This window comes from Dipodomys spectabilis, unplaced genomic scaffold (assembly GCF_019054845.1).
Source record: "Dipodomys spectabilis isolate Male_0828 unplaced genomic scaffold, ASM1905484v1 ptg000210l, whole genome shotgun sequence".
Lineage (NCBI taxonomy): Eukaryota > Metazoa > Chordata > Mammalia > Rodentia > Heteromyidae > Dipodomys > Dipodomys spectabilis.
In genome coordinates this window covers 2,187,635-2,206,618 of record NW_024870887.1, presented here as the reverse complement: position 1 = coordinate 2,206,618, position 18,984 = coordinate 2,187,635, and the positions used below count along the sequence as shown (strand labels likewise).

The window sequence follows — 18,984 nt, the reverse complement described above, 5'->3', positions numbered from 1 at the left end:
TTCTCCCAGCCTGCCCATGCTAACTTCTCTGTATCCTTTTAAGAATTAGCTTGGCAACTGCTTCTTTTCCTGATTGGCTAAACTGATTGATGTTTTTTATTGGTCTGCTGTATCACACTGAATACCTCATTCAAAGCACTTACTAGAATCATCTGAGAATCAGCACTAGATAATCTGTTTGTCTTTCCGTGTATTCCAATAGATCGTTAGTTCTCATTATGCTGTTAGTCTTTATGTACCCATCACCTGGTGCACAGATTCTGTTTACTAAGGGACTTAATGAAAGTTGGCTTTTCTTACTTGTTCTGGTTTTAAATTGTGATCATTAAAATGTTCATTTTATGCCAACCTTACTTGCAAAACATGTAAGAGGTTAATAATATTTAATTTTGGTGAAGTTGTAGAGAAGGAGATTCTCAAGGATTCTTATTTAGCAATGTGAATTGACACATTTAAAGGACAACAATTTGATACAACAGTTCTCCAAAAAGGAGTACTCCTGGAAAAACAGATGTACCACATACACTAGGGTTTTGGTTTGCGGGTCTCCTACCAGCATCATTTGTTATAGCTAAGTAAAAGGGGGAGAGGAATATCAATCAGTAGTGAAATGGTTCAGTGTATTATGGTATATACATACTATGGAATTCTGTACATCCATTTGTAAATTTAAAAAAAAACAGCAACTCAATTAGGGCAAAGCTTGGTCTTAAACTTTGTTTTTGCCTATCGGCATCGCAATCTTTTCAGTGTTTTTTTTTGGGTAAAAATACCGTACAGAGGAGTTACAGTTATATGAATAGGGTAATGAATACATTTCCTATCGAGCATTGTTACCCCCTCCTTTGTTTTTACCCTACTATCCTCCAACTTTTTCAGTTTTAAATTGCTGGCATTTAATGTAGCAATTGTCTGTAGTTGGAGGGTGCTATACTCATTCTCACAGTTGGTATAGATAGAGCCATAAATTTTGTATTGGTTGTCTGTGGTTTACCTAGGAATGTCAGTGTATTGGTTTTGAAATCCAGTGGGTCTTTTCTTTCTCTAAATGGGAAGCTGAAGCTATTTACTCTTCAATACAAGATACTACTTACTGTTTTGAGTGTGACAAATACCAAGGCTATTGTTGAACTCACTGGAACAGTAATAGTTTCTTCTTCAAAGAGTAATTAGTTTTTAATTTATTAGAAAATGTTTCAAAAGAAAAAAAGAAAATGTTTCAGAAGACATACATGCACCAATTATGTTTTATTCTTCATAAAAAATAGTAAAATAGCTCTAATCTAATGGCAAGTGTTAATTTAGAAAAACACAAAAGTATCAGAAATTACAAGAGGGATTTGGATACAGAGCAGTTTTTCTTTTTTCTTTTTCCTAATTAAAAGAATATGGTACTGTGAACAACTTTATGCTGAAGATTTGGAAGACTTAAAATGAAATGCACAGTTTTCTAGGAAAATAAATATTCCCAACTTTAGTACAAAAAGTAAAAAAAAAAAAAAAAATTAGTAGCCCATAGTTAAAAGCCTTGGAATGAGAATTAAGGATGTAGGCTCCCAAAGAAAGCATAAGCCCAGACTGTTTGACAAATTCTCCTAAACTTCCAAGGAACAGAAAAATTTTCATTTTATACATTCTGTTCCACAGCATAAGACTGGGAACTTATCCAACCAATTTTACAAAACACCAAAGTAGTAGCACCAAAAAAAGAAAACTATAAGCTCTATAAGAATATAGCTGTAACCAGGCACCGGTGGCTCATGCCTGTATTCCTAGCTACTCAGGAGGCTGAGATCCAAGGATTGAGGTTTGAAGCAGCCTTGGCAGGAAAGTCTGTGAGACTCCTATCTGCAATTAACACTAGAAAACTGGAAGTGACTTCATAGCTCAGAGTGGTAGAGTGCTAGCCTTGAGCAAGAAAAGCTTGGGGATAGTGCACAGACCCTAAATTCAAGCCCTAGGACCAGCACCAAAAAAAAGAAAAAAGAAAGAAAGAAGGAGGAAAAGAAAGACAGAATATAGCTATAAAAACATTATATCAAAAATTATTAAATTAGGCCAGGCTGGTCACTGGTGGCTCACACCAATTCAGAGCCAGCCTAGGCAGGCAAAGTTTCCAGATTCTCATCTCCAATTAGAAGTAGAGGTGTGGCTCAAATGGCAGAGTGCCAATTGTGAACATAAAAATGTAGAACAAGAGCTTGAGTCCCTGAGTTCTAGCACTGGTACCAACACACACACACACACACACACACACACACACACACACACACACACACACACACACACACACACACACACACACACACACACAAATCAACCAAATGTGGTAATTATATGCCTATAATCCTGATTATTCAAGAAGTAAATATCAGAAGAGTCATGATTTGAGGCCAGCCTTGGCAAAAGTAAGAGTCTATCTCAACAAACAAGCCAGCCTTGTTGATACATACATGTCATCTCAATTACACAGGGAGGTATAAGTAAAAGACTTGTAGTCCAGGCTAGCCCCAGGCAACAAAATAAAAAGTAAAACAGAAAACAAACATGAGATCCTACCTGAAAAATAACTTTAAAAAGTGCTAGAGGTGTTGCTGAAGTGGTAGATCAGTTGCTTTTCAAGTGTAAAGGCCTGAGTTCAAACTCTAGTATCACCAACACCCTCAAAAAAGAAAAAAAAGAGTAAATTAACATAATCAATTGGCATTTATCCTCGTAGTATATTTGCATTTAAGGCAATTGAGTAGAAGGTTTATTTATTGTACCAACCTAACTGCTAACTCTAGCAACTTGATACATTGGCATAATTAATTATAGCCTCTTTCCCCCAATAACAATGATATTTGTATTAGATTAGACAAGACTGTATTGTAGAGTTGAATTTGAATAAAACTTAGGAAAAATTCCTATCATGTTTAAATGAAACCAGGAACTAGATATGAGACCAGGAACTAGATTTAGGCCACAGAGGCTAGATTTAGAGCCTCAGGATGCAGGAAATCTGTTTTAAGTCCATTAATGTGAGTAGAACTTTATTTATTGAGAACTAACATTTTAAAGGCTACAGCTTTAGAAGAGCTACTCCTTATGAAAAAGGGGCTAGGGAAAAAAATCCACTAATTCATTCAGACACGATACAAAAAATATATGTAATTCAGGCTCTGTGAGGAGGGGAAAAAAATCAACCTTGAAGAACTAATCTAGGCAGCAATGCTAGTCCAATTCCCTACTTCCAAATTGCATTGGAAATTCCCAAACTAAAAACTAATGTGTAAGCATTTAACCAGAAAAATGCAATCTCACTTTCATGGTTCAAGATAGTAGCCATTAGCCATATGTGGATATTTAATTTTAAGTTAAAAATGAAAGAAAATAGCTGAGTGCTGGTGGCTCACACTTGTGTAATCCTAGCCACTCAGGAGGTTGAGACCTGGAGAATTGTGGTTCTAAACCAGCCTGGGCAAAAGAGTTTACAAGGCACTATCCCCTATTAATTAGCAAAAAGCTGGGCTGGAGGCATAGCTCAAGTGATCACATACCAGCTGTGAGCAAGAAAGGTGAGCTGTGAGGCCCTGAGTTCAAGCTCCAGTACGAGCACAAAAGGAAGAAATTAAAAAAAAAAAAAAAAGTAAGTTCTTCAGTCACAGTAACAACATTGTCAGTATTAAGTAACCACATGTGGCTGCTGACTACCATATTGGATAATATAGAAAGTGCACATTGCCATGATCTCTACAGTTCTGTTGTAGAGTACTTACCAGAAGTAGACAGTCCTTCTTCTGTTGTTCAGGTTGAATGGGACTCCCAGGTAGAAAATAGTACCTGTTAAAGGTAAGCTTATTATCAAAAACAAGAAACCTGATGGCAAAGCAATCTCTGAGGGAGAATCGGGAAACATACAAAAAAATAAAAATAGATTTAACATCCCAAGAACTTTAGAAGATAGTATGTTTAAAGCATTAAAGAAATAAACTCGAATATTGACAATTAAAAAAAAATCGAACAGTCGGGCACCGGTAGCTCATGCCTGTCATTCCAGCTACTGAGGAGGCTGAGATCTGAGAATCATGGTTCAAAGCCAGCCCGGGCAGAAAAGTCCTTGAGACTCTTTATCTCCAGTAAACCACTAGAAAACTGGAAGTGGCGTTGTGGCTCAAGTGGTAGAGTTCTAGCCTTGAGCTGAAGAGCCGAGGGACAGCACCCAGGCCCAGAGTTCAAGTCCCATGACTGACCAAAAAAGAAAAACAAAAAGAACAATCCGATGTAAAAATAATACCACAACTGAACTTTTAGGAACAAGAAGTGATAAGAATAAACTCAATGTAGGAATTAAATATAAAAAGGAGAGACAGGTATAGTGAAAATGAGAGAATTGGAAGTAGATGTGAAGAAAATGCACAGGATACAGAATACTGGACACAGAGTCAAGGAACTAGGAAATGTAAAAGGCAGTTGAAGGATAGAGTGGAAAAACCAACCAAGAATTCTGTGCCAAGTTAGCGTATTCGGAGCAAAAAAGAACCAAAAGGGACTTTGGAGAAAGTCTCAACTAGTTTGTCACCAGTACAACCACTGCAGGAGAAATAAAGGATATACTCTGAGGAAAATTAAATTGAAACAAGAAGGAAGAATTGCAAGAAATGATGCATATAGTGGAACTGATGAATGTGTGTAAATGTAAGCCTCAAGTGTAATAATAATCATTGGCTAATGACTCATTTTAGTGGGCTTCAAATAAGATGCAATACTGCTAAACAACTATGCTATGAAACCAGTTGAGGCATGATTAGATTTTAAGTTATTAAATGAGGCTGGAGATGCTGGTTAAGATGTAAAGTTTTTGTATTAAAATAGACAAGATTCCTTACTTATCTGGAGATTTAAGGATCCTCCACTGGGGGATGTTTTTCTGCTTGAAATCTCTTCAGATGACATGGCCTGGGGCTTAGCATGAGGTGGATGGGGGTGGGGATAGGGGTGGTTATTGGGGATGAAAATGACAGGAATGGCCTCAAAGGCACCAATCCTGAGCTTCTTCCAGTAGGCACATGTGCTCTCAAATGTCAGGACCTGTTAGTGTATATTCTGGCAGAAGAGTGTGCTCTGTAAAGAATTACCTTGAGGCAGATTGACAGTACAGAGATCTGACTTCAAGAAATTTTCTTTGGGAGTATCTTAATACCTGATAATGGTTATGTGAGGAAAGCACTCCACCCACACTGGCATCTTCTCATCTGGAAGGACAGCTTCACCACCTTCACTCACTTTCATGTGTCCCCAGTGTGGTACTTAGTGTCACTATCCTGGACCATTAGCATCTGTTTCTCTCCAGCACCTGCTGAGAGTGCCTTACTGTTTTGGGTGCCTTTCTCAGTGTTCTTTATGTAAGTAATGTTACCTGATAAGAACGAAAGATGCCCCACTGTAAACTTTACCTGTGTATTGAGTAGTGTTTTGTGCAAAGTCAAGACTGTTAATGCCCAAGTCGTAAGACATAATGACAATTGTAAGGGTTGTTGATCTTAGATATCTGTAAAAAGGATCTAGCAAGTCCCTTGACACTGAGTAGGTTATGTTTTTGTTTGGTTTTGTTTTTTTCTGATGACCTCCTTTTGTTAACTTTGCATACATTAATTGTACATGGGTGAGGTTCATGTGATATTTAAACAAGTGCACACAATGTATTCCTATCAAACTTACCTGCCTTGTTACTCCCTTATCCTAGCGTGTTTCATTGTTGCATTTTCTCACATGCAGATAAACTACCTCAACCATATTCACCCTCTTGGTTATTCCTCCAGCCCTCCTGCTGCTATCCATACCATCAACAGAGACTATTTTTGCTTTCATTGAGCCACTGCCACCCAGCTGTACAGAAACTTAATTTCACAAAGTCCCATCTGTTCTTATTCTTGTTTTCTGAGCAGTTGCCCTGTGCTTTCCTCTGGTAGATTTAAAGTTATAGGTCATTCTTTTGAGTTCTTTAATACATTTGGAGTTGATTGTTGTACAAGAGAAAAGGTAGATTCAAGTGTCAGTCTCCTACATTAGCAGGTGTCACCTCCATTTTTTTTTGCTGGTCCTGGGGCTTGGACACTGCCCCTGAGCCTAAAGTTAGGGCAGTACCACTGGAGCCACAGCACCACTTCTGACTTTTTTGAGTATTTTATTGGAGATAAGAGTCTCATGGGGATTTTCCTGCTTGGGCTGACTTAAAACTTGGTTCCTAAAATCTCAGCCTCCTGAGTAGCTAGGATTATAGTCATGAGCCACTGGTGCCCAGCTATAATGGTTACTCTTTAAAAAAAAATAATGACAAGATTTGGTGAAGATATGAGGAAACTGGAATCTTTGTCAACTGTTGGAGGATTATAATATAATGTAACTTTTATGGAAAATAGTATGGTTCCTGGAAATTTTCTAAAAACACTATCTTAAGATTCAGCAACTCGGGCTGGGAAGGTGGTTAATGGTAGAGTGCTTGCCTTGCATGCATGAGGCCCTTGGTTCGATTCCTCAACACCACATAAGCACAAATGGCACTGTTGGCTCTATTGGTTAAGTGCTAGCCTGGAGCTGAAAAGCTGAGGAACAGTGCCCAATTCCACAGTTCAGGCCCCATGACTGACCAAAAAAATAAATAAATAAATAAATAAATAAAAATAAAATAAAATAAAATAAAATTCAGCAACTCTTTTGGATATATAGCCCCAAAAAGTTGAAAATAGGGTCACAAGGAGGTACAAATATGCACTCACGTGCCTAACATGATTTTTATCTGTGTGGGAGGTTATTGGGGTTTGAATTCAGGGCCTCACACTCATGCTCTGCTTTTGGCTGTGGCTGGTGCTTTACCATTTGAGCCACACCTCCACTTCTGAAGAAGATAAGAATGTCTCAATGTAGGCTGGTCCTGAACTGTGATCCTCAAATCTTGACCTCTTGAAAAGCTAGAATTTAGGCCTGGGCTATCGGCAACTGGCTTCTAGCAAAGTTATTGAGTGTGGTCTAGAGTTAGATACCACCCAGGTGTCCATCTGTAGCTCCCGAGCTGGGTGGAGGGGGCAAGTTGTTTAGTGAGTTTATAGTTTCAGTTCTGTAGGTTGGAAACATTCTGGAGATTTTTTTTTCACACAATGGTGCGAACTTGCCTAACACTACAAAACTACATTTAAAAATGATTGAGATAAATTTTATAATGTATACTTTACCACAAATTCAAAAAGCAGCTAAGTTCGGTTTCTAGGTGTAAAACTATATAATAAGTAGAAGTAAATAACAGAGATGCATAGAACCATTGTGGAGATGAATCTAAAACTGGCAAAAGATGTTAAAGAAAGCTCAAATACATGGACAGATGAACACATTTGCATTCAGTGAGTAAAGATGTCAGTTTTCTGCCAAATTACTTATAGATTTGATCAGCTTTCATAAAAATCCCAGTGTGTATGTGTGTGTGTGTGTTAAATGACAAACTGATTTTGAAGTTTAATGAAATGGGTCAAGAATAATTAAGGGGCTCAGGTGCCGGTGGCTCCTGCCTATAATCCTGGCTATTCAGGAGGCTGAGATCTGAGGCTCATGGTTTGAAGCCAATCTGGACAGGAAAGTCTTTTGAAACTCATCTCCAATTAGCCACCTCCCCCCCCCCCCCCCCCCCCCCCGCGCGCGCAAAAAAAAAATCCAGAAGTGGAGCTGTGGTTCCACTTTGAGCAAAAAAGTTCAAGGACAACAACCAGGCCCCGACCTGAGTTTCAAGTCCCAGGATCAGCATAAACTAAAAATCAGAAATTGTAGCAATTAAATCATAGGACAGAAACAGAGTATCTACCTACTAGTATTGGCTAAATGATCTTAAGACAGTTGATTATCCATATAGGATAAAACAAGTCTTTTATTTATTCAGAAAATCAGTGGTATTAATAGCATTATTTTAATCCTTTTCTTTTTTTTTTTTTTAAACAGCCAGGCACTGGTAGCTCACACCTGTCATCCTAGCTACTCAAGAGACTGGGATCTGAGGATCACAGTTCGAACTCAGTCCAGGCAGAAAGATCTCCGTGTGACTCATCTCCAGTCAACCACTCGCAAACCAGAAGTGGAGCTGTGGCTCAAACTGATGAAGCACTATCCTTGAGCAAAAGAACTCAGGAACAGTGCCTAGGCCCTGAGTTCAAGCCCCACGACTCCCACACAAAATTTTTGTTGTTGTTGGTTGTGGGGTTTGAACTCTGGGCCTAGGCACTGTCCCTCAGCTCTTCAGCTCAAGGTGAGCACTCTGCCACTTGAGCCACAGCACCACTTCCAGTTTCCTGGTGGTGTATTGGAGGTAAGAGTCTCACAGACTTTCCTGCCAGGGCTGGCTTTGAACCATGAACCTCAGATCTCAGCTTCTGGAGTAGCTAGGATTACAGGCGTGAGCTACCAGCGCCTGGCTACAAAAAAATTTTAATTGTTATTATGAAGGCAATGTAGAGAGGGGTAATAGTTACATAAGTCAGGTAGAGTACATTTCTTTTTGGACAGTTTCACCCCTTCCCTTGCTCTCTCTCCCACTGATAGCATTTTTTACCTTCATCCTTAGAGATGGTTACCTAAGCTTCCTAAATTAGCTCTGTCAGTATTCACTTTAGGTCTGTATCAGAACCAATCCTTGAGAGTTTTACAGGAATCACTTATTTATATGTCTAGACAACTTAATTGAATGCATAACTTAAAAAATTCAGGTGCTGTCCTCTTTGGTCTGTTCCTACATTTAGTTAATAATATAGTTTTTAATTACACACACACACACACTCACACACACACTAGTGTTGGTTTTTATCCCCTCCTCACATGTATCAGCCTCTGCTTAATATAATGTAATTACCTGAAATTGACCTTAATGTGTTGATTTTACTTTTATAATCTAAGTTTTTTATAAGGTTTTTTTAATTGTGAAAATACTGTACAGAGGAGGGGTTACAGTTACATGAGCAAGGTAATGAGTACATTTCTTATCAAGCATTGTTGTCTCCTCCTTTGTTTAATCTAAGTTTTTGAGGATTGAAATTGAATCTGATCTTAGACCTTGACTTAAGAAGTATTTTCAAGAGTGTCACAATCATGCTGCTAAGAATATCAAGGGATGCAAAGGCAAATACTTACTTTAATAGTTATATCGTTATTTTAGTTCTTCTGATAAAATGTACATTTGAAACTTGTGGTTTTGTGGCTGTTATTGGTTAGGATGGAGCTAAAGTAGGTCTGTCTCACATACACTGCATGTGTCAGTGATTACGGGTTCTTAGGCATAGCAACAAATCAGGAAATTACTGAGATCATAGTTGTACTCTTTAGTTATAAAGAAAAATTAAGATATTCTTTTTCCCCCCACTCCTGGGGCTTGAACTTGGGATCTGAGCACTATCCCTGAACTTCTGTACTCAAGGCTAATACTAAACTACTTGAGCCACAGCTCTACTTCTGGTGTTTTGGGGGATGGCTAATTTGAGAGAAGAATCTTCAGACTTTTCTACCGAGGCTGGCTTTAAGCCACCATCCTCAGATCTCAGCCTCCTGAGTAGCTAGGATTACAGATGTGAGCCACTAGTGCCCAGCAAGATGTTCTTTTTAATTTCCTTTTGTTTTTTTCCTACTTGCAATTAAAAAAAAAAGCTGATGTGATATTGTTAGGCAAAAGAAATTTAGAAAATTGTAATCAAATAACATACTCTGTTATAGGAACTACTCTGGAAAGGCAAAGATGAATACAACATGGCCTTTCCTGTCAGGAGCTCTAATGTAACAGAGATAGGAAAACAGACTGTAGTGTACCATGGCAAGTGCAGCAGTGAGAGCCGGGGAAGACATCTCTGCCCTGTGGAGCAGTGAGTCTCCAGAGAGGAAGGTGATACTTGTAAGCAGGTTTGAGATGGGAACAGAACATTTACTGTAAGACAGATTGGGATAGGTCTGTAGCAGCTCCAGGGGCCTAAAGTGGTGTTGTGTACAGAGGAACTGAGCAACTTTATCATTTGTGTTTGTGAGAGATGAGAGAAAAGAGCCTGATAGGAATGTGCTCATGTGGGTGTGATGAAATCCTTTTCAAGCTTATTTCCCAGCCTGAGAAAGATCTTAAGCAGAAGACAGACTTGCTCTCAGAGGCAGGGCAGAAGATGGGCAGGAGGGGAAGAATTCAATCACATTATAGCTACTTGTTGGGCAGAGGGAAGTGGACAGCAGTTAGGGGAGAAGTTCAGGACTTCTGCTTTGTTTAGTTTTGTGCGATTGGCAGGAAACTAGGTTATACTAGACTTTTCTAGAATAATGTATCAGAGGGCACTGTGGTAGGTAATTTGGAACAAAAATAAGTTTCTGAAGATAGTGATACAATTCAGCCATTATTGTAAACAGATATCAATTAACTTTACCTATTTGGTCTCCCAGGCAAACAGATTTTTGTTTATTTTGTGTAAAATTAGTCTAGCAAATAGCATAAAAACATTAAGTAGTGATACATGTCTAAAATCCCATCATTTGAGAGGTTGAGGCAGAAGGATCCTGAGTTGAAGGCCAGTCTATACTACAACAAGACCATATTTCAAAACGAAACAAAAACAAAATAAATCAAATGGAGATGTAGTATTGATGATGTGGTATTGATGAGGCCCATGGAGGCCTACACTTGCCAGTTAAAATGGCACATGTGTATTACAGATATATTAGAATGAACTGTTTCAACTTCTACCAAAATATCAGATGGCAGTGTTACTGAAAGAGATTTGGGGACAACATAATCTAGATATAAAGAACATCCTTTGAATCGGATTTTAAGAGAGTTGGGGGCAGAGTTTAGTGGACAGAATGCTCAGGGTTTGCTCTTCAGTATCCTCCCCCCCACCAAAAAAAAAAAAATAAACAAGGTAGATAAGGGCTTTAGAAGTAAATGTTTGTAACTTACTTTATTTTTGTGCATATTTACTATTCATTCTCATAGTGAATAATTTTAGGATTTGGTGTTTCCACTTCCACACCTATGTGTTGCTGTGCCAACTTACTTTTGTGCCTTTGTACTTAATCATTTACAATCATGGATCTGATGCTGACTGCTTTTATATGTGTATGTACTCATTGTATCTGCCTACACAGTCCAGACCCTTAATGCAAATGCTCTGCTTTCTGTTTATTTGGAAATAGTCTGACATTTAGGGATGTAACTTAGTTGATTTGCTAGTATTCATAAGTCATTCGCTCTTAGCGTATCTTAGCCTTTTAGTTTTGTACTGATCAAACTTTAACATCCTGCCCGAAATAATCCAGAAGTATCAGAAGAGGAAGGTCATGCAAAGGGTACAGAAAGATGTCCAGAAGGGAAGTTAGCACAAATTTGATAGTATGACATAATAGAACAAGGGAGGAGCCTCAGAAATGAAGGGGCCACTAGTGTCATTGGGACCACTGCAGGCTCCTTTCTGCAAGTCCCACTCACGTTGATTAGAATGAAATCTGACTTGTGTATGATCTTGTCAACAATTATTTTGTATGTCTTTATCTTTTTAAGAGTTAATTCTTTATTTCCTTATTCTCTATTTTGACCCAGAAATCCCCTGCAAAGAAGCTGAGCCATGCAATTAGTAAATCTTTGGGGTGCGTACCCTCCAGAGAACCCCCACATCCTGTTTTTCCTGAGCAGCCAGAGAAACCACTTGACCTTGCACATATAGTGTAAGTATTTGCCTGAATGTAGACCAGACTGGGAATGGGGGTCTTGTAAAATCCCTTCGGATCAAAACAATATCACCTCACATGTATGATGAACTTTCTGTGTGTTGCTTTTGTACTAGGGAACTCAGACTTTAAGCTCTCATTTCTTTAAATCACTATAAATATCTACATGGAAACCTAGCTCTTAGTTTCTGAAACCTAAATAAGTATAGCAGCCTCCAGAAGCATAAATGCACTGAAGAGTAATTTTTGGGCTGTTGAGCTGGGTTGCCTTTTGTGACTTGTGCTTCCTACAAATAAACCTAGTAATTTTGTCTCTCTGTCTCTGTCTCTTTCTCTGTCTCGCTCTCTCATTCATGCTAAATAAAACAAAACTAGAGAGAACAAAAACAAAAAATAGACACATACCAAAAGGTAAGGAGGAAAAGAAGCAATCAGTGAATGAATGATAGGCCTCAGTCTCTAAACTATGTGTTTACTTTGAATTAAGTGATGATAATAAGCTTATTCTTCTAGATAAAGTTGGCAGATTTGGGATCATTAGTCTTCAACAGATGTGTGGAAGACTTTCTGTTCAGTTCATTTTCTTTTCCCTGTCTAATGCAAGTTAGTTTGACTACATGAGCTATTTTGATCTTTTTCTTTCCTTTCAGTGATTCAAAAATACTCCCCCCCCCCCCCCCCCCCCCCACCGCTTTGGTCTGAGACTAAGTTTCAACTGTGACCCTTTTGCTCTACCAGCTAGCCACGCCTCCAGCTTTTATATTTATTAAACACTTATATTTATTAAAAATCATACATGCATGTTGACTACATATTCAGAAAAGCTTATAATAAATACAACACACCCTGCTACACTTTACTCTCACTTGTGTCTAGGTTTTAGATCTAATCATTGCCTTTATAATGCTACGTTACTATGAAAATAATGCCATGTCTTATCAGTTTTAGACATTATTGAATGCAATGGACCAATTTTCTTTATTTTTATTTTTTTTGCCAGTCCTGGGGCTTGAACTGAGGGCCTGGGCACTGTCCCTGAGCTTCTTTTGCTCAAAGCTAGCACTCCTCCACTTGAGCCACAGCTCTACTTCCAGCCTTTTCTGATTATGTGGTACTGAGAAATCGAACCCAGGACTTTGTGCATCCTAGGCAAGCACTCTACCACTAAACCACATCCCAGTCCCAAATTTATTTTTAACTCTTAGGTTTCAACCCATCCCAGTTTTTCTTAAAACTCTTTCTTGTAACTTCCTTTAGTTTCCACTGCATAAACTGAGCACATGCACTCGAGCGCGCGCACATGGGCACAAACACACACACACACACAGCCCGTACCCCTTCCTACCACACACACACACACACACACACACACACACACACACACACACACACACACACACACACACACACACACACACACACACACACACACACACACACACACACACACACACACACACACACACACACACACACAGCCCGTACCCCTTCCTACCTTAGCTATTGATTTTATTACTGGATTGACTTCCTTATACAGTGTTTTTTTTTCTTCAAATTTTTTATTGTGAATAAGTGGTTACATAATTTCCCAAGTTTCACAGTATTGTGGATAGTGATGCCCAATTAAAGTTACAAACACATTCTAACTTTCTTGGAGCAAAATGTCTATCACGGTCTTTAACATTTATGAGTTCTATGAACTTTGCAATACAGTTATTTCTTCCACATTGGGTGATATGTACATTTCTTTTGTTTTGCATAGCATAACATCAGCTGTTCCCTCTTTCCCACTTGTTCCCTCCCTCCCATCACTGCCATTAAGTTGCTTAGTTCATTTTGGTCAATGTCCAGTGCAGCTAATGGGTCCCGCTGTTATATGTTTTTCCCTGATTCCCTCTAGTTCTGTGTCATCTTCTAGGTTCCCCTCCGGTGTACACATATATACCATACATGTGATCAGCAGCATGGGGTTATTTAGTAGTGATTCGACCAGATGAGTGGAAGTCCTTTGTTTCTTACATCCTGTTAATTTTTTATACAGTGTGTTTTAAATTCATGTTCTTTAAATGCCCTCTGACTGTGTTGTAGCATAGCATTTGCCTTTTGTTTGTAAAATAATTTTTGTTGTTGAATTTCTTACCGTGTCCAATTTTTGGTTAATAATTTTTTTGGGGGGGAGGGTCAGTTGTAGGCTTGAACTCTGGGCCTGGGCGCTGTCTCTGAGTGCTTCAGCTCAAGGCTAGTGCTCTACCACTTGAGCCACAGCGCCACTTCCGGTTCTCAGGTGTTAGTTGGAGATAAGAGTCTTACGGACTTTCCTTCTTGGACTGGCTTTGAACTGCAATCCTTAATTCTCAGTCTCCTGAGTAGCTAGGATTACAGGTGTGAGCCACCAGCACCTGGCTTGGTTAATAATTTCTGTGTTGGATGTTTTTTTAAAATTCTATGCCTGCTTCAACAAGTTTTTTTCTTTTTCTCTTATACTCTAAGGTATTCCTCTTACATAGGCCCTTAATTTATCTGGTATGGATTTTTGTGTATACTGTGATGTAGAGTATTCACCTCTCTCCTCTTCTGCATTTGAATAACGACTTTTTCAGCATGATTTATTGGGTAATTTTTTTATATAAAAATTTTTTATTGTTATTATAAAGGTGATGCACAAAGGGATTATAGTTGTGTAAGTCAGGTAAAGAGTACTTTTCTTTTGGACAGCACTACCCTTTCCTTCGTTCTCTCCTAGTTTTTCCTTCTCATCCCCACCTACAAGTTATATAGTTCATTTTCAATATAGTGTCTAGTGATTATTGGGTAATTTGTCATTTCCCATTGCCTTGTGGTACCACCATTGTAAAATTGAAGTTTCCAGATATGCACAGGCTAGTTTCTGGGCTCTTTATTCTGTTCTGTCTCTGTATCATTGTCATACTATCTTAATTACCATAAAAGATTTATTATCTTTTCAGTAGTATCTCATCTATTCTTTTTCCTTTGTTTTCTCTTTCATATAAACTTTGTAGTCAGCTTACTCAATTTCCCATAAAAATTTTGTTGCTGGATATGTGTGTGAGTAAGTAGGGGTATGTATGTGTGTGTGTGTGTGTGTTTCTGTCTGCCCATGTGTCTGTGTCTGCTGTCCTGGGGATGCTGTTCCTGAGCTTTTTTACTTAGAGCAGCTCTCTATCACTTGAGCCACATAGCTCCACTTCCAGCTTTTATGTAGACTTGATTGGAGATGAGAGCTTCAGTGACTTTCCAGTCTGGGCTGCCTTCAAACCACAGTGACAGATCTCAGACTTCTGAGTAGCTAGAATTGCAGGCATGAGCCACCAGCACCAGGCAGGAAACTTTATGTTGGAGATTTATTTATTCATGAAATTTGTTTATGAAATTTAAAGATCAAATTGTAGAAAATTGGCAACTTCACAGTATTAAATACTCCATTCCACAAATACGTTGTTATCTTTCCATTTACTTAAATAACCTTTTGTGACTTTGAGTAAAGTTTTATAGTTTGACATAGAAAGGTCTTTTGAGCCAGGACTGGTGGCTCACACCTATAATCCTAGCTACATAGGAGGCTGAGATCTGAGGATTATGGTTCAAAGCCATCTCGGGCAGGTAGGTCCGTGAGACTCTAGTCTCCAATAAACCACCAGAAAACCAAAAGTGGCGCTGTGGCTCAAGTGGTAGAGCGCTAACCTTGAGCTGAAGATCTGAGAGACAGCGCCCAGGCCCAGAGTTCAAGCCCCATGACCAACAAAAAAAAGAAAGGTCTTTTGTATGTTGGATTAATTCTTTTGTGTTTGAGACAGTTTCTCATTGTGTAGTCCAGGCTGGCCTCAAATTTGAGAAACTCTTGTCTCAACTTTTTGATTGCTAGGGTTATAGGTATGTACCACCACTCTCAGCTAGACCAATCCTTTTCTACTGCACTGACACAATAGAAAATTGTTACTGTAGAACAGGCAGCAGTTGAAGCATTAGAAACAGTTGGTAAGTTCAGAATTAAGAGGGAGTTTGAATAGCTGATTTGTTGAATCATAAAAGGTAATACGATAGAAAATTAGATTTAAAAAATCACAAGACCTTTCTTAGAAATGATGATAATAAAGCTATCAACTATCTCAAGATACTGTTTAAGGGTAATACATATGAAAATGCTTTTAAGAAACTCATATGTCATAAATAACTTCAAAAATGTTAAGGTCTTTTCCTCAAAATAAAATACACTGCATCATGAAAATATAAATTCCACAAAGGCTAGGACTTTGGCTTCTAGTCCATAGCATTTCCAGTGCTGAGCCTTGCTCCCAAAGCATTATAGGCACTTACAATATGTTGAATGAATGAATGAATGAATGATACCGTAGATGATGACTTCTGCAGACTTATTTTTATATGTAATTTTTTCTCCTTTCATGTAATTTTTGTCTCCATACTTTCTTAAAGCCTCCACTAGATGTCAGGCATAATTCCTTGGGTTTCTTCCTGTTGGAGTTGACACAATTGTGTAAACAAGGTTTTTCCAATAAACCTCAAGCCTTGCGTTCACATTTTAGCACTCTAGCCAGCTTTCTTCTAAGTTTCTGAGAGAAATTAGTTGCTTCTTTTGTTCAAAACATTTTTATACTTTTAACTCTTAATGTCTCTGGTAGACTTGTTTGCTCTCATAATTCAAACCGTTATTTCTTTTTTTTTTTTTTTGTCAGTAGTGGGGCTTGAACTCTGGGCCTGGGCGCTGTTCCTCAGCTCTTCAGCTCAAGGCGAACGCTCTACCACTTGAGCTACAGCGCCACTTCCCAAACCGTTATTTCTTAAGATTCAGTTCTCCAGTCACATGATTTATAAGCCCGATTACTTCCATTTGCTTTAGTCCCCATTATACTCCAGTTTATGGTTATTTCTGAGAGGGACAAAACATGCTGATGTTGGCTTTGTGTCTATATTCTTAAGTTCCAGCAAGAAAGAACCAGGACCATTACCCTCCACACGCCCCTGAGATTTATCTAGTCTCCCAACAGGGGCTGACTGACTGTCAACCTGTAATGTGTTCTTTTTTTCTTTCCTCCAAAACACTTTGTGCATATTTATTTTAAAGTGTTCATTTAGGAAGAATAGTTGAAAAATGTATAAAAATTATTTGTGTAAGCCAGGCGCTGGTGGCTGGTTAGCCTAGCCACTCAGGAGGCTGAGATCTGATGATCACGGTTCAAAGCCAGCCCAGCCAGGAAAGTCCATGAGACTAGAAAACCAGAAGTGGCACTGTGGCTCAAGCGATAGAGCGCTAGCCTTGAGCTGAAGAGCTCAAGGATAGCACCCAGGCCCAAAGTTCAAGCCCCATGACAAAAAAAAAAAATTCATTTGTATTTATATAACCCCAATATTTACATGGCCCCTTAAAAGAGCTTATTTTATTACCATAAAAAATGTATTCCACGCTGGGCATATGGAGCTCACTCACGCTTGTAATCCTAGCTATTCAGGAAGCTCAGATCCGAAGATCATTGTTTGAAGGTAGCCCAGGCAGAAAAGTCCCCTTGAGACTCTTATTTCCAATTAACCCCTCAAGAACCAGAAGTGGTGCTGTGGCTCAAAGTGGTAGAGCACTATAATTTTTTGTTGTTGTTGTAGGGCTCGAACTCAGGGTGCTGTCCCTGAGCTCTTTTTACTCAAGGCTTATGTTTTACCACTTCAGTGAGCCACAGCTCCATTTCTGGTTTTTCTGGTGGTTAATTGGAGATAGGAGTCTTAGGGACTTTCCTGTCCAGGATAGTCCTGAACCATGATCCTCAGATCTCAGCCTCCTGAATAGCTAAGATTATAGGCATGAGCCTGGCAAAAGTCAAGATTTTTTATGTTTTCATGTTGCCTATTTTTGTATGGCCCTTACACTCGTGTGTGTGTGTGTGTGTGTGTGTGTGTGTGTGTGCACGTGCACACGCACGCGCACATGTCGGTTGTGGAGCTTGAACTCTGGGCCTGAGCGCTGTCCCTCAGCTCTTCAGCTCAAAGCAAGCGCTCTACCACTTAAGCCACAACACCACTTCTGGTTTTCTAGTGGTTTATTGGAGATAAGAGTCTCACGGAGGGGCTGGGAAGATGGCTCAGTGGTAGAGCACTTGCCTTGCATGCCTGAGGCCCTGGGTTCGATTCCTCAGCACCACATAAGCAAAATGAAAAAAAAAAAAGCCAGAAGTGGCGCTGTGGCTCAAGTGGTAGAGCGCTAGCCTTGAGCTGAAGAGCTGAGGGACAGCGCCCAGGCCCAGAGTTCAGGCCCCATGACCGGACCCAAAAAAAAAAAGTCACGGAGTTTCCTGCCCGGGCTGGCTTTGAACTGTGACCCTCAGATCTCAGCTTTCTGAATAGCTAGGTTTACAGGTGTGAGCCACCAGCACCCAGCTACACTCAAGTTTTTAAGTGACTAAATATATTTTTTTAATGAATAATATTTTGTGAAGTGAAAAATATATGAAGTTCATGATTGTTCATAATAGAGTTTGGGCCATATTCATTCATGGTTGGTGTCCATTGCAGAGGCAGAATGGGTGTATAAGATTGTGAGCTCATCCCCTATGACTCAGCAATCCCACTTTTGGCCATTTACCCAAATGATCACAAACAAGACCGTCCTAAAGCTACCAGCACAACTATGTTTATTGCAGCATTACTTACCATAGCTAAGATATGGAACCAAACCAGATGCCCTCAGTAGATGAATGGATCAAGAAAATATGGTATATATACACAATGGAATTCCATGCCTCCATCAGAAAGAATGACACTGCCCCATTTGTTAGGAAATGGAAAGACTTGGAAAAAATTATATTAAGTGAAGTAAGCCAGGCCCAAAGAAACATAGGTCCCATGGTTTCCCTTATTTGCAATTACTAGTATATGTCTGAGACAATCAGAAACCATCAGATAAGTTGATGTTAGGCAAAATGAACCCCATGATAATGATTCAAAATGTTTTTTTCTTTTTTGCGATTGTTTCTAACACTTATATAAGATGATTTCTTTGTTGCTTTGTATGTCCCTCCCCCACAATATAACCCCTGTTTTCACTGTATTTGATGTTGATATACTTTGTGGAGGGGAAGGGAAAAAAACAAATTGTTTAAGTAGGGAGGTGGATCCATTGCAACAATGAGATGTACAAGACATTATGTTGAAAGACGAACTTTACAACTTTGGTGGGGCTGGGGGGGGTGGGGAGGGAGGGGGGTGGAAGGGCATGGGGAGATGGGAAGAGATGGGAAGGGGAAACAAAGG

At 39.2% G+C, this 18,984-nt stretch overlaps 1 protein-coding gene across 3 annotated transcripts in view; it reads left to right on the top strand.

Annotated features, from left to right (window-relative positions):
* Dtnb (dystrobrevin beta) overlaps positions 1-18,984 on the top strand; it is a 199,708-nt gene that overhangs the window by 87,808 nt on the left and 92,916 nt on the right. For all 3 annotated transcript variants that reach the window (XM_042696649.1, XM_042696651.1, XM_042696652.1), the window contains exon 9: positions 11,582-11,706. In XM_042696649.1, the coding sequence (XP_042552583.1) occupies positions 11,582-11,706 (125 nt within the window). The remainder of the gene's footprint in view (positions 1-11,581; positions 11,707-18,984) is intronic.